Source organism: Necator americanus, chromosome I, assembly GCF_031761385.1.
Source record: "Necator americanus strain Aroian chromosome I, whole genome shotgun sequence".
NCBI lineage: Eukaryota > Metazoa > Nematoda > Chromadorea > Rhabditida > Ancylostomatidae > Necator > Necator americanus.
In genome coordinates, this window is record NC_087371.1 from 24121480 (window position 1) to 24144603 (window position 23124).

The following is a 23124-nucleotide window of genomic DNA, read 5'->3' on the forward strand; positions in this document are numbered from 1 at the left end:
GAGAATGAGTCGCGGGATCGAGCCTGTGTACCAAATTCGTGTGCTTACCTTCCTAAATAGGTCTGGCACCAATTTATCGCCCCCGAGAGGATGAAAGACTTGGTCGGCTCTAGGACGGTTTCGAACAATCGGCGGTCCAATCGCATTGGAACCTCTTATTAACTGCTTTAAACACTGTGGTGTCAATGCGTCAGTTTGGGCATACGTTAAAGCAGTTTTAAAGCAGAAACGGAAATATGGCTACAAAAATATGTTGATGAATGGATTTTTCAAGCAGGGAGATGAATTCAAGTAATGTTAACGCAAAAATTAAAACGTCTTATTCAATGATACTGATATCATTGAATAAGACGTTTTAATTTTTGCGTTAATGGAAATTCCTTTCTGGCTAGAAATTATGGCCTATTTACTTCGAAATAGCCACCATAGACACCTGTGGGGGGTTAATAGTGATTTGATGAAAGTGAAACCTGAAAAACCTGAAGGACTTGCCGCAGTCACCCCTCCAAGTTAGCTGATCTGACATAAAGAAGGACTTTTTATGTTATTTTCATGAGTAGAATGTCGACGAGAATGGACTCATTGTTTAAAGTTACATTTTAACAACAGAGAAAAAACTTTAGAAGGACATTCTGATGAGGTTTCACTTTCACTTTTTTATATTGCAGTATTTTTCGTTGCTCTCAATCTTGTGTGTTACATTCACGATCACTTGTCCTTTAGAGAGTGCAGCGGCTACAGGTGCATGCTAAATTATTTGCAGCTGCAATGTCGATGTTTATGCAATTTGCACGCATCAAACGTAAAATTTAAGCAGACTTATAAGTTTACGTAGGTCGATTACTTCTGTTGGAACTTCTGAAACGCATCACCCAACCTTGCACTCATTCTTGAAATTTTGGTTGATTTTTTTTTTTTTGAGAAACATGAACCCAACGAACAGTGATCCTAACGACACATATAAAGCTCCTCGAAACTGAAATTGCATGTGCGGGGATTTTCTGTCTCTTAATACCGTTACTACTATTAAGTTTATACATACTTCTCGCCACAAACCCTTTGTAAATGTTTTGACCTTCAAGCTGGCTTGAAGGTCAGAGCTATCCACCATCCTCATGTACCACTTGACGCCAATATTTGAGCAGCTTGTCAATTTCCTCCTCCCAGGAGGATGCAAGTGTAGAAACATGTAGCCGGACACTTACATAGTATATATGTACAGTTGCGAAAGCGGCTGCTCTTGAAGCGGCGCGGCGGGGACAACGGTTGGAATCGTGGTGGGACCATCGCGAACTGCAGCGATAGGCGGTGCTAGCAAAGGTCCCGTTACAATACTAACCGCTACGCTCTACCGAGTCGCTTCAAAAGCAGCTGCTTACGCAACTGTACCGCGCATCATTTCGTTTTGACCTTACTATACATCAAGCTAATTTTCCAGTGGTGTTCAGGACACCTCGCAGTTTTTCATCACAATGATCGTTTTAAAAAATTTTCTAGGAAAACATGAAATTTCTTTAGAAGAAATTTATTTGTATATTGATCAATTTCCATTACCTCCTACAGAAGATGTACATCTCGAAGGGCAACATAAACACACTACTTGTACTGTAGGCTCTGAATGTTAGTCAGTGTACTCGTACAAATACTGATCCTAGTGGGCGGAGATAAAGCAGCACAATAGTGGGCGGGGCCAGTTGCTGGAATTCTTATTTTTGCGGTAAAAGCATGGACTCTCTGGCAAATCGTATTATTTCCCCATTTTCATTCCTTTCACTTATTATCTGCACAGGACCTTAAATGAAAACAAATGACCGTCTTCTTGATTTTCATTAGGATCGTCCTAATGAAAATCAAGAAGACGGTTATTTGTTTTCATATAAGGAATATAAAAACCAGAATATCCCTTTCATGGACCATAATGAAAGAAACATTGAATTGTACGGTAGGTCGTGGTAGAACCAGCTTATACTTGGATAATTTTATGACTAATTGATGTGAAGCCAAACTTTACTTTACTTTGCTTCCCTCAAAATCGTTTCTCAGCTATCAATCGGAGGAATTTAAATCAATTTCTTCATGAGTGACTTTTTCGATGTGATTTAGGTTGAACCAGCTCCTCAACTTCGATCTTTTTGAGTCAGTTTCCTCACTTGCTGTGCAGACTAGAAGAAGTGGATCTACGTTTATTTCTCCTTTAAAATCTAGTCATCTGAAGAGAATAAGCGAATTTATGTCCCTTTCGCTTCAAAGATGCGGGTCGCACTAAAATCTCATTTCATAATTTTCATGCTCGAACATCACGCACGGAAGCAAACGGACATTGACGGCCAAGAGGACTTCGGCCACTACTACCCGGATTCGAAAGTGCTGAGCCACTTCTGTAGCTTTGTCTCTTTGGATCGATCTGGGTTCCGTTGCGGGAATTCTGGACGTTTCCCTCCTCCGCTCCTTCTTTAGTTGTCGAAGCTAATCATCTTCCACGTTTCCTTTGGATCGCTTGGAACAAGAATAATAAAGTCAGTGATATATTCTACGAACAAACGAAATGTGACACACACGTCAACTTAATAGATCTATTGCCTCAACCGATCAAAGCAACAACATATATGTATTTATTTATGTAATGGAAGGGCCTTTTAAAGTGTGTGAAGGATATAGTGCCCTGCATCAATCAATCCGCTTGGGACCACCTCGTTCACTTCAATTCAGAATCGTTTGAGGTTTACGAACGTGTATCAAGCCTGTACAGTGACTTGCGGGGTCTAGCCGATGTGTCATGTCAGTGTTTTTGTCCTACCAGGGAACTCGAGTACCAATTTATCAACCTTGGAGGGATAGGAAGTTTCGTTGGCATCACAGCAGTTCCGAACCATCGATCGGTCATGCACACGCGACGGAATCTCTTACCAACGCGCTACATCCGCCGGAAGTCTCAAAATCAGACCAGGAGTCTAGGGAAGAGCGGTTACGCTTGGAGACTTGCTACTCCACATAGTTGAATGATGCTCGCATACGCAACTCATTGGACTCGCGACGGACCGACGCCTCGATCATGAACAAGAAGAATGGGATACAATTTTTGTGCTGTTCTGAAGTGAGAGATCCCAATGGTTACAGACTGTGGTGGGACCTCACCGTGGGCTAGAGCCGTCTGCAATGTTTGGTACAGATAAGCGACAGTGTACGGAAGTGCAGCGACATCTTAGAAAAGAAGAACACGTTTATTTACGTTTCTTCTGCCTGTGGTCACTCTCATTACTTCACATATTTCTCTGCCTGTTAGGCCGTACGCTATTATTGCTTTGCTTATTTCGTATTTGCGCATTTTTGAAACACGGTATTATTTCCTTCCCGTATGTTGTTGCACCATTGGATTTATCTGGGGTAAGGAAGTGAATCTTCGCTCACACATCCACCTTAGACTTTTATGCGCTGAATCAGAGTGAGTAATTCAGCGTGAGCCCCGAACGCTAAAAGAAACAGTGGAATGGACGTGGGAAAAATGATAAGATCAGTGATCAGTGGTCACAGATCCTATCTTATGTTGATCTATTGTCCTTCGATCTTTCAATCCTGGAGTTATGCAATTATCAGGAGTGCTTTTTAGAAAATGTAACATCACGCGAAAAAGCATGAGCCAACCTATCTTCACATTTCCAGTATGCTAAAGCTGTGCGTAACTGATATTCTCTGATTTCGCTCGTGGTTGATGAAAAAGTAGATATAAAAGTCAGAAGATTAAGAATGATGAAGCTAGATGATGTGGAGTTGTAGATCAACTCATTACGTCCCAACGTACGCAGCAAACAGTGACCGTCTGTTCAAAACGTGATATAACTTACCAGTCTGAATGTCCGGCTAAAGCCGGACTTCAGACTTCCTCTAGTTTTAGCTTCGCTCCCCTTCACTGATCAATGAAAGTTGATAGTAGTGGTGTTTTCTGTAAAATCAGATTTGCGTTTTTATAACAACACTTTCCTTCTCTTCTTTATATTATAAATTACGGATTAAAGATTACGGAGTTTTCCTACCAAATGCGTCAATTCTACATTTGGAGAATATTCTACCATCAGCTACAAACACTCCTTTGATGCCAGAATAATATAGATGCAATTTGAAAGCATTACTCGAAGTATGGGTGTTCCTCCTGATTTCCCCCAATAGTTATCACAGAATTATAACAGTTAGAAGTATATTAGAATTATAAGAGTTTTAACAAACAAAATGACGTGAAAGACATCTTAATACTGATAAAGATAACGTTCCACGTCAGATCACATAAACATCCTGCTACTATTTAAGCAGCCATTTTCATGCGCGTTTTCACCTTCTGAGAACGGCATGCTACCAACTTGAGACGAACGAAGAAAGAAATAGATACGCGGAGGAGTCATGAAGGTGAAAAGCAACGCGCGTAATGACCACGGCTATGAAACGGCTTCAACCATTTATCTTTTGCGACATGCACGCGAAGTTATTGCGCACCACTTCGATTCCACGGGACCCGTCACACCCCACGTTATACGTATCTGGCGCCGGCGCACCAACGACGCCGTACGACCCGTCGCACCCCATTTTCTAGCTATCTGACGCCGGGTGGACCCGTCGCACACCCTTTTTCGAATTTCGTGACACACACACAAACACACACAAACACACACACACACACACACACACACACACACACACACACACACACACACACACACACACACACACACACACACACACACACACACACACACACACACACACACACACGCGGACTAAGCTCGCTATTATATATCATGATAGCGTGCAGTTAGGATTTAAAGAGACTCGATTTCCAAACTCTGGAATTTCACTGCGAGCTTGCAGCTAGGGACTGACCTCCAGGCTGACGGTGGCGCTCCTATCCCGTCGAATCCAGCGCAAAAGCACAGCAACAGTAATAAGTCAACTCATTTTGTCCCTAGTAGAGAATGCCGTGGACCCACAAGTTGTTGAAGCCAAATAACTATTCCGAGGAACATTCCAGAACTGCTAGAAGAAAAAACTCTTTATACACTGAGCCCTTATATGGAGAAACACTTTTGCATGTTCCTCGTCGGCGGCTTGTGGTCCGTTTTGAATTCCATTTTGATGATGAAGGATGAGAACAAAGTGTATAGATGTAACCAATCCGCTGTTGATGCGTCAACTCGTGCTTCCGTCGTGGTTCCGAACCATGGACCGTACAGTTGCAGCCGAACCTCTTTCCAACCTCGTTTTTCCTTTATTTCTGTAGTATAATGTGCAATAGTTGAAATATGCGTCAAGTTCTTGGGCGAACCTAACTTTAAAAAATTATTGAAGAAGAAACTCGCTAATATTACGTTTTTCACTGATGAATCTTTTTTCAAACTACTAAAGAATGGATTAAAGAACATTTGAATAACTGTTTGGAGGTCAGTTGCACTCTATGATCACTGACCGATGATAGGAACTCTTAGTTTTCACGATATATTGATGGTTGTTCTCAACAACAAGGTAGTGTTGGAAGTTTATGAAGAATAGCTTTTCAGAGATAACGAAGTCTAGTTTGCTCTTCATTCAGCTTCCGAGGCGTAGCAAATCCGTCTCTAGTACTTTTATGGGATTCAAAGCCGTGAATTCTCCTAAAACGTCCCCGGTTGTTAAAGTGAACGAGTTTAACGAGTTGCTCAACTTTAATTTTCACCAACGCTACTGCTTCCGAAACACTGTCTGGTTTTTTCTCTTTTCTTCTCTCCTGGGAAATTTCCCCCATATTTTCGTTTAAAACATTTTTAGCTCTGAATTTGGCATATGATATGAATAGTGGGGGGGGGGGGGCATTTACTTCCTGTTTTAAAGAGTTATTTAATTTTTTAGTATTCTGGTGTTAACATGGAACATCACCACCTCATGCACCACAGGCACTCACTGAGTGTTCAAGAAAGATGTTGGAGAAATTTTGATGCTGGAATCTCTCCAATAATGGCTAGAGGATTTGTCTGCAAATGCACTAGGAAAAAACGCGAAGAAAGAGCCTGAGAAATCGAGAAATCAGATGAACCGCATAGAGCGAAATTTACCAGTTCATCTCACAAAGTTACTTTTTATACTTGTCTATCATCATGCTATGTAATAACGCGCTTAGTCCGTGTGTATGTATGCATGTCTGTGTGTTTGTCTGTGTGTAACGAAATTCGAAAAAGGGGTGCGACGGGTCTCACGGCGTTGAAATGGTGCGCCGGCGCCAGATAGTCGTAAAAGTGGGTGCGACGGGTCCACCGGCTTCTAATTGGGGCACAATAACTTCATGTGCATGTCGCAAAAGGTGAATGAGACGTTGGGATCGTTTATAAGCCCTGATGACAGCTCGCGTTGCTTTTCACCTCTATGACTTCAAGCTTCGAGCGTTCCGGCGCATTATTTTCCACAAGGAGTTCGATTGGAGCGTCAGCCTTGTGCATGCGCGCATCTTTGGGGCCGTTTTTTACGGCAATTAGGAAGAAATGGACGGAATCATTCCCCTCTCCATAATCTACTATGCCGTATACGAATACTCCACCTGAAATCCGCACCACCTCAGATTCGTGGTATGCTGCCTTTAAATAAAAGCCAAGAGTTCACATAATCTGACGTGGAACGTTATCTTTATCAGTACGAAGATATTGTTCAAGTCATTTTATGTTAAACATCATTCTATGATAACTGTTGGGGCAAAACAAGAAGAAAACCCAAAACTTCGAGTAATATTTTCAAATTGTGTCTACATTATGTTGGTATCGAATGAGTGTTTGAAGCTGCAGTTTAAATGATCTTCAAATATGGAACTGACGCGTTTAGAAAGAAAACTATGAAATCTTGCGCCTAATTTTATACAAAAAAAGAAGAAAGTATTGTTAGAAAGACAATAATCTGATTTAACAGAAAATGCCGATACTATTAATTTTCATCGGTCGGTGGAGGCGAGCGACTACCAAAAGTCTGAAGTCCGGCTTTAGCGAGACGTTCAGACTGGTAATAGGATAAGGGATAAAGTGCGCGGCGTTGATCAATCCCTATGGGGGTGCGCCAACGCGGTCGACTTCAACTCAAAACTTCGTTAGTGGTTTATGAACACGAGTGCAGCCTTTCGATGACTGCGGTGGCTAACCGATGTGTCAAGTCAGTGTTTTTGTTCTCCCAGACAAGGCTGGTACCAATTCATCGAACCCGGAGGGATGAAAGGATTGTTTTGCACTAGGCAGTTTCGCACCTCCGATCAAATGTAGCCACAGCGGAAGCTCCTACAGACTGCGCTACACCGCCTCTACGCCAGTTCATACAATGCTGAATTGAAATCGAGTAAATTGGAGTAGTGTTCGAATTATGCGACAAAGCAATTCTTTGCACTGTTTCACACACTTTATTCACACAGCAATTTCTTTTTATCAATCTTACAGGTGTAAAGAGGTAAAGAGCTGCTAGACAAACTCCTCATGCCCGACGCTCCTGATGCCTATGATTTCTGGATTCCTAGAGCTTGTTTTCGCATTTTCGCAGTGATACTTGGAAACTCTCGAATCACGTCTGCTACGAGATTCAAAGAGAGGACACAATATCGAATATTTTTCTTTTTAGCATCGCCTTTAATGAAATCAACAGCTTTGCCGTTTTCCTTGAATCGTTTTTTCATGTAAAATTCGAAATTTGACCTTTTCATTACAGATGTTTTTTGCCGCACTCATATCATTCTTGGTACTGTCATGCAGTGGCGAGGAACAGCCAGACATCCTATCTGCTCATGACGGTGTTTTTGGAGCCCTAGATTGGACGAACGAGGAGTTGGCGGAGGTTTCTGCATTGCACACGACAGCTTCGTATGCCAAATTAATGCAATATGTTGCAGTGAGTGAAAATGACTTAATATTACTAATGCTTATTGTGTGTAAATATGTTTTAGAACAAGTTAGCCATGTCGGATGTAGACGAACTAACGAGGAGAAGAATCGAAAAATTCATGAAAATGAAGCGTCCACCGAAGTTTCTCGAGTCCTTTTTATCCGACTCTGATCGGAAATATGTGGGTTCTTTTTTCCACGACTCATCTTCCTAATCTGAACCAGTACCCATAATAAACGCACCCTTTGAAAGATTGGAAGCTACGGATCCGGCAACGAAGGTGTAGATGTGACTAAAAAATCTACAACATGTATTATGGACTTTCGATAACGTTGCTACTATTATTTGAGCACATCCAAGGTTACCGAAGGCTCAGATAATTAGCTGAAAAATATGCAGCTGCTTGCAGTTTTTTTTTGCATTATAATATTACAATGTTCTGTTGGTCGGTTTTCTTTCCATTACCAGGTGGAATTTGGGGGCGTAGCTTCGAAGAACGACAGCTAAAATGCAAAACTAAGCTCTAAAACTAGGAAATGAATGCCTCAAGGGCACTAAAAGGCTTCAATTTAACCGCCAAGCAACTATCTAATCCCCCATAATGGGAATGAGTCCAAGTCGTATTGAAGGTGCAGTTAATCTCCCAAACAAGTATAAAAAGTTGTTTTCTTTGGGTAAACTAAGGATTTTGGGATTTTCTTCCCTGATATGTTAGAGGTGTTTCTGGTTTTCGTGGTCTTTCATGGACAATACGTCTTGAAGCTTACGTAGGTGCTATGATCGTTGGAGAAGTTGGGGAAGTTAGCAGTGGACGGGACCTGACGTTCGTGAGGTGTAGACTCTTTCGGGGTCATTTAAGATGAGGAACATGAATATTACATCGATGTACTGCTAAATTTAAATCTGAACGCAGTTCTCGTTAAAGAGAGTGCGCCTAGTTCAGTCGCGAGGTGAGGTTTTGATTTCTTTTCGGAAAATCGTCCGACGATTTACTTTCCTTCTGAATGGAGACCATGTTGGTTTTCAAAAGTGTGAAATAACCTCTAAATCTGTCCGGAATGACTTGAAAATTAAAAATTGACTCAATCGGATAGTCTTTCTTTCCAGTTACCTTCGTATTCTTATCTACAAGTAAAAACACTCATCATACAGAATCTAGCCAGGAAAGAAAGCTCCGAAACATGCGCTGGGTAGCGGTAGCGGTCCTATTACAGAACGTGGTCGAAAAACCATTGTCCGCTTCGCTTCCCGTTATCACTTGCGTACAGTGTTCGTGATAAGATAATAAAGCGTGCAAAACCGTGACCGAACCAATCTCCAACAAATCCAGTTAAACTTCAGAAAATTCTGGAAATGTCATCATTTTTGACCTAGGAGAGTCGTGGACTGATATACATTTTCCAGCTTCTTCAACATCATGCTGCTGGAGATTTCCACCAATATGCGGTGCTACTATTCGAACGCCTATTCGAGCTGCCAAGAGACGATGCTGTCACAGCCCTCCGCTATTTCGGTCACAACAGCGAAGCGGATTTCCTGGAAAATGCCGACTGCTACGAGTGCGCCGTCACTCGATTAGCTGAACGAATCGCTCGTTAAAGTGCTTGTCTGCTCTGCGATTGTCTGCCTTTCATTAGTTCTTCGCCATTTTAATCTCTATCGCTGGGTTGTTCATTCGAGTGCCAACCGCTCGAATCTCATATCGACCGCGCTCATTTCGTCAAAGAAAAAGATCAAATCTCGCCTCTGATTGAAATCAAAGAAGACCTCTGTGTACCCCAATTTAATGCTTTACGAAAATAGGTATATTCGCAACGTTCATGATTAGTTTCTTCTCCAAATCTGGAGCATCTCATTACGGTTTCAATTTGCACAAGATCTGATTTGTGTAGATCTCACATTTCGAATATGGTATCCTTTCAATAAAACACTTGAAATACAGGAATGGAAGCTGCAGAACAAAATTCGTTGACTTCAGAAAAAAAACAGAATTTGTTCAAACTGTCACTCAGAAAACTCTCACGGTTGTCACGAATAAAAATAGAATGGATGTTGTGAACGCACTAAAAATTCTTTGTAATTATGCCTAAAAACGATATTCTAGATTATATGTATTTGCAAAGTACCGTACCCACTTGAATTATTATGATGATTATCCACTGCATATTCATTACGTCATTACATATTCATATCTCAACCTTAATAAAAAGTGCACAAGGTAATCATCATCTTGACTGGTTCTCGCTTCGAGTGAACGGAATGGAACCAAGCTACTGTAGCGAAGTTGTAGCATAAGTTTCTGGAGTTTTTCAGGACGAAAGTTCCAACTGAATATTGAAACAACTGCAAAAACAAATCATTCAGCCATGTATTCTCCATAGCTGTTTACGAACTCTTATTTCTAGATCAATTTTTTGATGTCGCTCTGCCAAAAATTATTCCTCGGATCGAAGTTGTAGGATTTTTAGACTTGCCAAACTGTTTCTAACTACAATATTTCCCTACGACGCCGCTCTCGTGCGTTTTTCTCGGCGGAATTCCGTCTTTGGTGAAAAGGGAAGTGAAGATCAAAAATGCTAATGCTTATCTTCCGGAGATCTAATTTTAGGTCAGGTTATAGTGCTTTAGATTTAGAAACTCACCAAAATGCATGTAGAGTACGAAAATCTCTTTTAAAGGCTGTACGTATCTTATCAAATACGAAGCAAATTGTTTGTGAACAAAAGCAAAACCAGATACTCTATGTAACAACTTGATATTTACGTTAGTGCTTCAAAAATTTTACATTCATTGTATCTTCTCCACAGCTCTTCAGAAATGATTTGCACTGTTTTCAAAATTTATCATCTTTATCATTATTTATTTAATTAAATATATAATATATTATTTAATTTAATTTACCATCTAAAAATGAAAAGGTGTAATTAAACTAAACGAATTTTCAATAAACATACGAAATTTTCTGTAACAACGAAACTTTCAATATTTAAAAGGGAATCAAAATTCTCTGTTTCCAAGATTTCTTTTTCCTGAGAATATCATCCTGAAGTACTTACATTTCTTATACTCCAAATTTCTACGTATATCAGCTCGAACATCCCATGTGCTTTATCTTTTTTTTTGTACTCACTCATTAAATGGTACGAATTCTCCTCTCGTTTGTACTCTGCAATGACTGACAACAATTTTCTAACTAGTTTATTTTTAACATCTGACTTTGACTTTGTTGTCTTTTTCCTCATTCATCATTCCTTTCGGCTCGAGGTTCGTTGTAGCCACACGGTCAATGATTCGACAACGCTCTAGAGCAAACCAAACCTTTTTTCCCACCGAGGTCGACAAATTGGTACCAGACTTGCCTGGGAGGATAAAAGTACTGACTTGATCATCGACTGGCTCCCGCAAGTCAAGTGGTATAGCCCAACACTCGTTCCAAAACCGCAAAGATTACGAATTGCAGTAAAACGCGTTGGGGCATCAAGTGGATTGATACGCCAGTGACTTTATTTTTTTTTTATTCTGAGAACATTATCCAATCGAATTAAATCCACCAGAAGAGAATTGTGTCCAAACAAGAAAAAGGCAAAGAAAAAAAAAGAGCTACATTTGCATGTGAGACTGCGAGTTTTGCTGTAGTCTCCAAACGCCTCAAGGAACGCTCAATCGCTCAAATATTGGATTTTTTCTAGAACTCCTCGCTGAAAGGGGTGGATGATGGAAATGTTGTTTTTTTCTTTCAAAAGTGATATGCAATGGAAGATACTCATGCAGAATACTCTCATCTGCATAGAAATGTTCTGGCAGAGAAAACGTGCAGTTGCGCCGCAGTGAAACTCCTTACTGCGTACCGGATGGAGCAAAGTAACACAAAATTGACAAAGTTCGCATCTTTGATAGTAAAAGATACTATTGATGGTGTAGATAATGAGTAGAAGCGTATTTATGTTGAAATCCTTCCAACTATCTTGAAAAACAGCCCGGAACATATCCTTCCTGCACGAATTCCCAACGAGACACCCTATAACGCCACCTCTGCGTATGCACCGGTTCCTGCAACGGCTTGTCCCTTGGTTTCATTTGAATAGGATATGGAGAAAACCTCCATTAAAGGCATCACCCCACGAATCTGAGGTGGTACGGATTTCAGGTGGAGTATTCGTATACGGGATCGTAGATTATGGAGAGGTGGGTTCATTTCTTTCCGTTCATTTCTTACTAATTGGCCTAACAAACAGCCCGGAAAATGCGGCGTGTGCGCCCGCAATAGCGCGCCAGAACGCTCGAAGCCGTATCTTCCGGACCTTTTTTTACGGCAATTAAGAAATGGACGGAATCACCCCCTCTCCTTAATCTAATCGATCCCGTATACGAATACTCCATCTGAAATCCGTACCACTTTAGATTCGTGGGGTGATGCCATTAACTATGGTCTGCTATCTCGCGGATGTGGCGCATGTGCTAATTATAAGTAAGGACACATTCTTTAAACTTCTTCCTTCTTCTTCTCTTTGTTAAAGATATCATGAAAAACATGAGAAAAAGAGTTTATACGACTTTTCAGTGCCTACTATTCTCTTCACATTCTTGTTGAGCATAAACCTCCACCACCCAAACAGTCCAAGATTTGAAGTGTGTGCTCAATTTTGAAGTAAAATAACAAAGAACTAATATTTTATACAAGGTGGCTGTCGCAGTTATAATCAGCAGAGTCGGGCTACAATAAATAAATTCATGACCTCCTTGCTGCCTTCCATTGTAGAGCGGTTCTTACCAGACCAACCTTGGCTAGATGCCTTCATTGCGGGATGCTCACGTGTCATCGTATCTGGACTTGTTCTAGTCGAACAAATCGATGACAACCGAATATTGTTCGTTATTTTTCTTATTTTTCAAGTTTTTTGTTTACAATATTTTTGTCGCCAGGTTACCTCAGATCTTCTTTCGCCACCTCCTTCCAAAACTTTCTTTTACGACCAGGAGGCCTTCTCCAGTTTGAGCCTGGGAGCATCCTCAACACAAATTGAACAAGACGATCGGACGCTCTTCTTACGACATGACCAAAGAATGTTTTCTGTAACTACTTCAGGAGGCCGGGCAGAATGTTGATGTTTTCCATGTGTCATCCACCGGGACATCACGCCCACTTCTGAGTAAAAATCTTCGTTGTGGCACAACATCGCCCAAGAGTAGCCTGACGATCATCGAAGCAACTTCCATACAGGCAAGCATCTCCATCACCGTCCACGGTGCTGCGCAAGTCTTCAGTACGTACACGGTGATAGGCCGAATTACGGATAGGTAAACTCACAGCTTGACTTCGTCGACTTCCTACATCGGCATATGAATTGATTGTGGTGGGAAGCAATGGATGTGCAACCGTGTGAAAAGATGTTGTCATAATGCAGACTTTCGCAGCATAGGAAGTCTAGGAATGTTTGAGCCGGATTTACTGTGCATACGGACTTCTAGAAATAAGATTTTTCCTGGTCCAACTTTCCCTTTCACCCTTCCTTGTCTGAACTATGTTACGAATGGATGCAACCTCATTTTTGCACGTCTTAAACTGGGATGGAAATAAGCTAAGTAATCTGCAGAGCAGTGCGTCCTGCTGTTTCACGCCGTTTGGTCGGTAATTGCGTTTGTTCCTACGAAGTACGGGGGACGCACCAACTCAGGAGATTGATGAACTCTCGTCACCAACCTTTTCAAGGGAGGCCAATGAAGACGGGAGACCGGAGCGTGTACGGTGGGACACGTTCTAACGTACCTCGTAGGAGGAAATGCCGTTCCCATGCCGTTTTTCGCCAGGATTAGGGGGAACTGAGCGGGACCACGCCCATACTCGCCGAACATACATCCCGAACTCTATATATATTCCCACGGGTTTCCCAACCAGTTTCGAGTTTCTTGGTACGGTGTCATTAAATGAACCCATACCTACCGCGGTGACGATGGCGGTGTGAATCGAGATGGGACCATCGCGATTCACATCGCCATCGTCTGCAGCAATAAACGTTGGTTGCAGGGGTCCTCACTCGATCCTAACCGCTACGCTCCACCGCACCACTTCAAGCGCAACCGCCTACGCAATTGCACTATGATTCATATCGTTTTGATCCGACCATAGGTGGTCTATGGTGGAATTTTCGGCTGCTCGGCAGGAGGTTTTTGAAGAATTATTGTGGTATAATTATTAAGATCCGAGATGTTTTTTTGTAAATTATTTATCCCTTCTTTACGGGATTTAAGGGAGCTAATAAAACGCGGAGACTGTGGGACTTCCGTGACAAAAACTTTGATTAAATTTATGATTGTTAAATTGTATCTCTTTGTTGTAAGTATCAAACGCTAAGAAAAGAAGAAAAAAATCGTAAACTCCTATTCGTTTATTCTCATGACCGTTTCTAATCTCCATACATACACGGAGACAACCCGTCTGCAAATCAGACAGAAAATTTATAAGAAAAATATGCTTTTACATAAGCGAAGTAACTGCACACAATACCGATACCCGCACAGAGGCAATCCTCAAGGCTGTTGAAGAAAAATAAAAACATTCGAAAATTTCTTGGAGAAGATAAAATAAGAGCTACAAATTTAAAATGAGATTTTCTGCGTTGGGCCGCTGAGCAATGATGAGCAATAACAATAAATACAAAGAATACACTGAATTTAGCGCTGCATAGAGAAGAAAGAGAAGAAGATAGTGATGCGAAGGAAAAACTCGTTCACTCGTTAGTTTTCGTTACCGCCAACTTTTTCTCATTTGATGCCGGACGATTATATGTGGAATAGGTGGTTGTTCTGTCTAAAGAGTGAAATTCGAAGAGAAATCATTTGGCAGAGTTTAACTAAATCCACAAACTAACCGAAAGCTCTGTTTTGTTGATTAAATGTTGTCTTCCTATGGAAGAGACTGCGAAAAGCTCCCCGGAACCTGGCCGACATCAGATTGTACAGGATTGGATTGATAGCACAGTTGATGAATATCATAGTCTTGGAGAAAAGAATATAGCTAAAAAAACTCACATGATCACTATCGCCACAATCAAGATCCGCCCTTAACTCACCCTTCAGAGTTCCACTTTTCATCTCGGAACGAATTATTCACCACCATCGCTCGATACGGTAGCCAACACGTTGCGAAGACGAATACAACCAAAGCAAGCATTTTCACCACCTGAATGAAGTCATTTTCTAGGAATATTATGAGAAGAGTGCTGGAGAAATCCTTTTTCCACAAAATATTTTTTCACAAGAAAACAAGCATTGATTTTATCGCTCATGTCACTTTTTAGGGGCGCGTGTAGCGCAGTCGGTAGGAGGTCTACTGCGACTGCACGATCAGCCGATGGTTCGAAACTGTCCTAGCCAATACAAGCCTTTCATCTCTCCAAGATGCATGAAATGGTACAAGACGTGTCTGGGAGGATAATTCGGTTCTTGATGATTCGGTTCTTCCGGAAGTCATCATAGGGCTTCACATGAGTTCATAAACCTCAAACGATTCTGAATTGATGTCGGATGCGTAGGTCCATCCCATAAGGATTAATCGACCTCGCACACCCTACCCTTTAACCTTTGACATCACTTCTTTTTTTTTTGAAAAAGGGAGGCAAAAGCTAGAACCAATCGTGAAGTTTCTCTTGAAATATTATATTATTTAAAACATTCGGAGCTTCCTCTGTGTATAATTACTCTTTTCATTTAAATGAGTCGCTACACTGAATTGAATATTTGAAAGAAATGGGTAAGGAATTTTCCGATGGTGGTTTATTTCGATTGATAGGTAGTGTTGTGGAAGGAGTTCACATGTTTCGCAGGGAAACGTGAATCACCCTCTATTTCTATCTAAATCCATCGCTTAACCTCACTAGCTCCATCTTTGTAATTCTTCGGACTTAAAGACATCACTCCACCAATCTGAGGTGGTACGGATTTCAGGCGGAGTATTTGTATACGGGATAGTAGATTATGGAGAGGGGGATGATTCCGTCCATTTCTTCCTAATTGCCGTAAAAAACGGCCTGGAAGATACGGCTTTCGGCGTTCTGGTGCACTATTTTCTACAAGAAGTTCGACTGGAGCGCGCCAGCCTTGTGCGGCGCAGTATCTTCCGTAGGAACTTTCCACCTGAAACCCGTGCCACCTCAGATTCGTGGGGTGATGCCTTTAAGAAACAAAACTCCATAAATTTATTAGCGGTGGAGTTGTCTGTCAACTCTTAACATCCAGGCCAGCAATGAAATCTTCACAGGGTCAGTTCATTTGTCAGTCTGTTGCGTGTAAAAACTAACTTCGTTGAATAATTCGATGCCTTGGATGTTTTTGATGGATATTGATGAACTGAAGGATATATTTGTAGGTTTGTAAGCTTTGTTCGTGTAGTTGCTCTGGTACTAGAGACTACTATCCAGGTCTTAAAGCTTATCTGCTACTGGAGAGATTCCTATTGTGAGGCGACCTGTGACAAGTAATGGTCAATCCATTCATCGCTAGCAGATTGCATGAGTGAGTATTCGTTTGTTTTGAGTGTTTGCGGAGGCTGCGCGTACGACTCTGATTGTTATCTTCTCACGGTGCTTGTACCAAATGCAATCAGACGTTTGTGGGCACTTACGAGCTACACATCTTGCACAGTTATATGGCGGACCAAGATGTCGTAAAAAGGTGCCGTCACACTGCCAATATCCAACCAAAATATGTCAAGAGTCCAGAATATGTCCTAGAAGGAGCATGGAATGGCAGCAACTCTCCGTTTCGTTACGCTGAAGTACCGGAGATTGCCGACCTGAGGTGCCTCGGATTTTCTAGGGTTCACGTTGGAAAGTGTCTGGTCAAAAACGTAAGTCTTGTACTGAGATGGTGAAAAGGGATCTGAGGACACTGGGTGCCGATAGGCAGTTCACGCGAGACACCAAATCATCAGGCAGGATGTGGTATAGTAACGAATGGACGAATTCTGTGCGAACTCTCGCTGTGGATCGAGAAGGTTTAGACAGAACAGGCGACAAGCCTCGGCGGAGATGCGGGTAACTGCGTAGGGCGACAACACCGATTAAGTGGGAGACGGTCAACGGGCAGGAATCGAGCCCATAGGACGGTTTCGAACCTATCGACCGTATGGTTACAACGGACCTCTAACCAACTGCGCCACACCCGCCCGTATCGAATGATAGACAATATAATTGACAATTTTGGTTGCATTTTCTTTTTTCTTGTTCAAAACCCTTTCTAAATTGAGAAATACCACACGCTAGGAGAAAGCAGAATGTAAAAATGGATGTGGATACAAGATTCGAGAAAAAAATTGATGGGGAGTGAGAAGAAGAATGAATATCCCCCCGAGATTCACACCGAGCCAAATTGTCAGATATGATGAACTCTAAAAAAATCCAGTAAGAAATTCCTTTTTTCAGTTCTATGGAATCTTTATTGATTTGTTGTTATTATTCTACAAGACTGAATTGAATTGAGTTAAATTTGATGGAATGATTCCACTCACCTGATTTCTTCCCTTTGACGAGTTTCTTCTGCCCGTGACATGACATTCTTTCACATCGTTCAAAGGAGGAGCTGGTAGCAATGAGCTCGACTGACCGTCTGAAGAATGGAGATCTCGTACCAGACACGAAAAAATTCAGGAACGCTCACTCTTCTCCTTATTGTCATGTTTCATTTTGTCTCCGCATTGACTGAGCACTATGGCGATTTTCACATAAATTACAATATTCAAGAACATTGGAATAACGTAGAATCCAACCAAATCACCGACGTACATCACCTGTAAAATACTTCTTTATGAAGCGATAAAATAACGCATTCCAGATGTTACCTTGTATTTCCAGTCTTCTCTGCCCATTTTGAAATCACAATATCCGCCTTCTTCGTCGATGATTAGGCCGGAAAGGAAAAGCCAGGGGAAATTGTAGATGAGAGAGAACGTCCAGATGATGCAAATAATCATCTTTGCCCTCTTTACTGTGCATATCGTTCTGGAAGCGATTTGTTCCCAGAGCTGATCGCAGAAAAACTGAGGGGCAACGTTTACCTGGCCCAGAAAGGATGGCATATCCCGATGAACCTCTCAATGGTGAACGCCGTTATGGAAAGTGCTGAGGAATTGATGGCAAGATACGGTAGGTAAGTGAACAGAGAGCAACCTTAAAACAAAATGGTAGAAACGATATTTCCACGCCCATCCCATATCATCATTCCCGAAAAAAATCCACTGGCTAAAGTTTTTCTATTTTTAGAAGGATTCTTTCTTTGAAGCTCTGGAATTTCATTTTCTTTCCGCTTTTTTCGACAAATCTCCTCGTGCATTACGGTTATGTAGGGTCTGGATAACAACACTTATTTTTCTCCTGCAACAGAAAATCTGTGGCTTCTATCTTGCAACAGAATGCATCATTCGCTCTAAATTTGTATTTTTCGAATTTAGCGGTTCTCGCCCGTTCGAAAAGTTCCAGAATTTAGAAGATTTGATGGTTTTTAGCTTCCTCTAGTTCTCAAAGTGGGGATCTTAGCCATTTTCCACTATTTTCAAGTCTTTTTTAAATGGATTAGTTCAAACAAATACAACTTTGTGCGACTTCGCAGAAAACTCATTGTAATCCTCGCTGATACTGTAGAAAAGTTGAAAGTGTAGCTTTTTCTAGGCGAAAAGAAAGTTCTAAGCACAGGAACATTCTCCTTGTCTTCCTTTCTTTGACTTTTAAAATCCGTCTGAAATCAAATACTGTCAAAAACGCAAACTTAGTAACGAGGAACCCCTCTTAAGAGATTTTTAGCGCTCTTTCAAAATCCAGCTACAGATTCTCATAGGTTTCGGAGCCCAGAGCAAATGTAAACAACTTCGTAGACTCACATATAGATCCGAAAGGGTAGTCAACGGTAAACAGAGATGAAAGCTCAGTGGGAGTGGTTGCGATGAAGAACAACGTATCACTGACTGCAAGTGAGAGCAGGTAGCAGTTTGTCGGAGTTTTCTGAACAGCTTCCATAAAATCCTCGAACTACTAATATGAATGAAGCACTGTATCCAGATTTCAGCTCAACATCCCTTCAATAGATTCAGATAACTCTTCCTAAACTTCATAGCTTTTATACGTGGTTACTTTGACACTCTCGAGAGTTATTTCCAGGTGTTTCTGGAACAGCAGGTGGAAGAAAAAAAATGAAAAAGGCGACTTTAGCGAAAGCAGAATATTTTCGTTGTTGGCTTACCGCAGGTTTTTTCTAATCGAGGCTGTTTACATTTTGTTATCGGAAATGTCCGTAATCTGGATGGGGAAAAATGCTCAACCCACACAAATCTATACCGTTTTCAATTTTTCAAATCTATGATCTTCAAAGAAATTTATGCATCTGTTTCAGAATTGAGACTAACTTAAAACTTTTGAAATTGGAGAAGAAAATTATGGTATGTTCAGAGTAATGAGAAGCAACAAACGGAAAGGCTTCCCGAAATGTTTGGGAAAAAAACTAAAAGTTTGGTTTTCTTTTGGAAGTGTTATAAAAACGTGTTGCTCTATGTATTTAAGTAGCGAAGAGAACTCAAATAAATGTGGAAAATTGCCGAAAACACAAACACTTCCAGAAGTCCTTTAGAGGAGAAAAGGAGGGAAATTTCTGCGGTTTTTTTCTAAATTTCATTCGGAAATCAATCACTGAACGTCGGACGTAGAGGAAACATTGCAGCCGTCCTCTCGTCCACCTGGTACACATGCACCTCTTGGTGTACTCCATCGGACCTACCTTCGTCCCGGATGTTGCTAGTTTTTAAGGAATAGATGCAGAAAAGCAGGAGAAGTCACGCAAACATAGAAGAACATAGCGGATTTCTCTATCTTTTGTATTGCAAGGACCGAATCGTGTACCGTATCCAGAAATATGGGCGCGCGAATACCGTTTCAAAGATGGGACCCTACCAAACGAAACAGCACATGCTGCATTGTTTGAAGATTTTCACAGAGATACCATTTTTTTCTGATAAATGAATGCAACACCAGCTACATATGTTACTTGGCCAGCTCCTGTAACTACCGAGGAAGTATCAGGGAAAATACGAAAAGAGGTTTTTACAGCAGCTTTCAGAAGAAAATAATTCCAAAATTGTCCACTATAGCCTCAAGTTCTAAAAATTTCAAAAAGGCACTAAGTACTGTAAAAATTTGCACTGAAAATCCAGTGCTTTCTTCTTCACTCTGTGAGTTTAAATTCAGTTATGGTCGCTTTAACTCACTGACGACAGCGCGGCCGAACGTGGAGCCGCGCACTCTTCAACGATTATTTCCCAGAATTTCTAATCGATTTGTAAGTGGGTCTATTATCGCCGAATATAAAAGAAGTAAATCAAATAAAGTAAAAATTATGAGAGATTAGATACGAGTTTCCCTCGCTTTTTTGAGTCAAAACAGCGGTTACTCGCTATTATTTTGTATCCTTCTTGTATCTCGAAAATATTATTGTTTTCGTGAAACCGTCATACTTCTCTATGGAGACGCTGTCACGGTTGGACAACTTTCTTCAACAATTTTTTTTTGTTGAAAATATAGCAATCCGAAAACATACAAAATACATTCGAAATACGTGGTTCCGTCTCGTCGCTGATTTAAAGTCGAAGAAGGTAAAAATTAAGGGACTGCCTTAGGTTATGACGACGTCATTCCACAAATATGAAAATATGAAAGCACAAAAAGTATTATGCAGCTTTGAAAATCGAAAAGAAAAAAATGAGAAGAATTTCTCCTATGTATTTCAACCTGTAGTGTTCGAAATGTAGAATTCTATTCTTTGACTTTCCAAGATGAATCCATTCTGCAGCGATGAACAATGGAAATAACACCAAAGTATGTGCAATTGTTATTGGGAAACCTCTTTAAAAAAAGTCTGGATTAAGTCCTCATTCTTCACGAATTTCTCCTTCATAATGCGATACCGCGTCAAGGACAAGGTGGCGAGACAGCGCTGGATTTGAACGGATATCGTTACAATGCAAACAACAGAACTTGTACGCTTGCTGGGTGGTCACGTTGTTCTTCGCAGCGTCATCGGCATCTCAGCCACTCGAACACACTTAAATCCTTGCTAAACATCAATGACGAGTGCTTTGAGACGATCACTGACCGCTTTTCCGTGGGATTCATGGGTTATTTTCTCGGAATTAGGGAGGTAAGAAAAAATGATTGTGGTCGAGGAATACAGTCAGCAAAAAGAGCAGAAGTAAAAGCACCACGAAATTCACGATGTTGGAATCCCTTCAGGTAATGGTGCTAGACGTGTAGATCAGAAGTGTGGACGTCGCCATGCTCAATTCTTGCAAATCCTGCTGAAGAACGGCGCGGAAAATGACCTTTCCGAACGAATTTTCCTACGAGGCTCCTCACAACCCCACCTCTGTACATGCGCTGGTTTCCTCAACAGGCTGCACATTGGTTTTTCTTGAAAACTAGCAAAACTCCATTGGCTATCGTCCGCCGACGTCTCGCAGACGCGGAGCGTGTGCGGCGGTGGCGCGTTAGGAGGTGTCTTGCGGGAAAATTTGACCAGGCAGGCATTTCCCACACCATTTCTCAGCACAATCAGAGTGATTTAAGCGTAGTTACGCACATACTCGTGACCTACCTCCCTCATCCTATCTTTTCCTGGTGAAACACCAGCATCGTCAGTTTCGGTGACTTCTGCATTCAACGGGAGCTAGGGGCAGCTCATTGCGTAGCGGCTACTTAACTATTCACCTATGATTCAGTTGTTTATTCATTCACTACCTATTCATTTGTTTTCTTGCTTGTTTATTCCCTTGTAATGTACTACACATCAGTTAGGTTGCATTAAAATATTTCACATTCAACTACTACGTTCCTCCATCTTACGCAGAAATTCTGATTGATTTTTGTGCTCATAAATTTAAGCCTGGAACGAAAACCATGCAATCGTTCCTAGATGCATGTGACTTCGAAAAGTTAATTAATCCTACATCTGCTGCCTGTGCTGGAAACGAAACGACATTTAATTGATGAAAATACATTTGTAGATCAGCTGCTCACTCCCAAATCACAAAGTATTCAATCCACAAAAACATACACTTACCATTCCGCGAACTTTCAGCACCACAGTGATGACGAGAATATTTCCCACAATTCCGATCACAGCCAATGAGGCAAACATAAAAGCCACACAATATTTCACCCATTCAGCTTGTTCAGTAGGCACCTGACATTCAGCTGGCAACTCTGAACACATCCAGAATGAAGTGAACGATGGTAATGAGGGGAAAAAACCGATACCAGGGAGTAGAATCCACTCGGAGTTCGAGTCGAACTCCAAACTTGGGCATAACGATCTGAGCTGCTCTGATAGAAACGTTGGCATCGCTGAAAATGATAAATGCAGCTTGAGCAAGTTCTCTAGGCGTAGTATTTAGGAAACAACGAATGAAGAATAAAAAAAAGGAAAAGAAAAGGAGAAAAAACAGAGAATGAAGCAAAATCGAGGGGACAAAGTGACGTTCCGAATCAAATGAGGTCTGATCAGATTATTAACGCATAAATAACAGATGTAAAGCTATTTTAAATGAGGAATTACAGGAACGAAGAGTTCCTAGATAACCTGGTCAACTACGGGTAAAATTTTTGAATCAAAAATAATTTAATTACTTATAGTGTTATGTGTCGATGCAAAGCTGCATTCCGATGCATATTTAGTTTTAACCTTGTGAATTCCAAAATTTTAAGGAGTATTCAGTTAACCTCAACCACCTTCAATCTGGATGGCTGCAGCAGAAAAACAGCAGAAATCAAATGTTTACATTGAGGGAACCAACAAATAAGCATAAGTCACAGGAAGAAAATGATTGCTGTTTCCACTGGGCACGAATTCATATGAACGTATACTCAGTCGTAGTATAGACCGGTTAGGTCGACCTGCAGCTTAGGGCACGTACGCAAGCGGCTGCGTTGGAACCGGCACGGTGAAGCGTAGCGGTTGTGATCAAGGTGGGACCATCGCTAGCGCCACTTGTCGCTGTAGTCCGAATGAAGCTAACGGTGGTCCCATTCCCATTCAACCTAAAACTTGCCGCATCGACCGCAGCCGCTTGCGCAACTGCAACGATCTGCAGGTCGTTTTAACAGACTATAACGATGTATATGTTTGAGTATAAATAATATTAATTAAAATACGGACAGTTGCTATGGTTTCCACCACATATACCCCTTGTTCTCACGGAAATGTTCGTGTTTTCTGACCAGA

The 23124-nt window shown here is 41.3% G+C and overlaps 2 protein-coding genes across 2 annotated transcripts; one reads left to right on the forward strand and one right to left on the reverse strand.

Annotated features, from left to right (window-relative positions):
• Window positions 1–7695: 7695 nt before the first annotated feature.
• RB195_006703 (uncharacterized protein) lies at window positions 7696–9468 on the forward strand (the record flags this gene model as incomplete). The annotated part of the gene is made up of 3 exons (XM_013446405.2): window positions 7696–7875; window positions 7931–8050; window positions 9274–9468. 3 exons carry the CDS (start codon window positions 7696–7698, stop codon window positions 9466–9468), a joined length of 495 nt encoding a protein of 164 aa, XP_013301859.2.
• A 5129-nt stretch (window positions 9469–14597) lies between these two features.
• RB195_006704 (uncharacterized protein) lies at window positions 14598–22245 on the reverse strand (the record flags this gene model as incomplete). Its single annotated transcript, XM_013446404.2, has 10 exons — window positions 14598–14677; window positions 14739–14884; window positions 14940–15049; window positions 17375–17472; window positions 17524–17653; window positions 17705–17864; window positions 17921–18032; window positions 18740–18860; window positions 21964–22106; window positions 22161–22245. The coding sequence occupies 10 exons, from the start codon at window positions 22243–22245 to the stop codon at window positions 14598–14600; spliced, it is 1185 nt and encodes a 394-aa protein (XP_013301858.2).
• Between the last annotated feature and the right edge of the window lie 879 nt (window positions 22246–23124).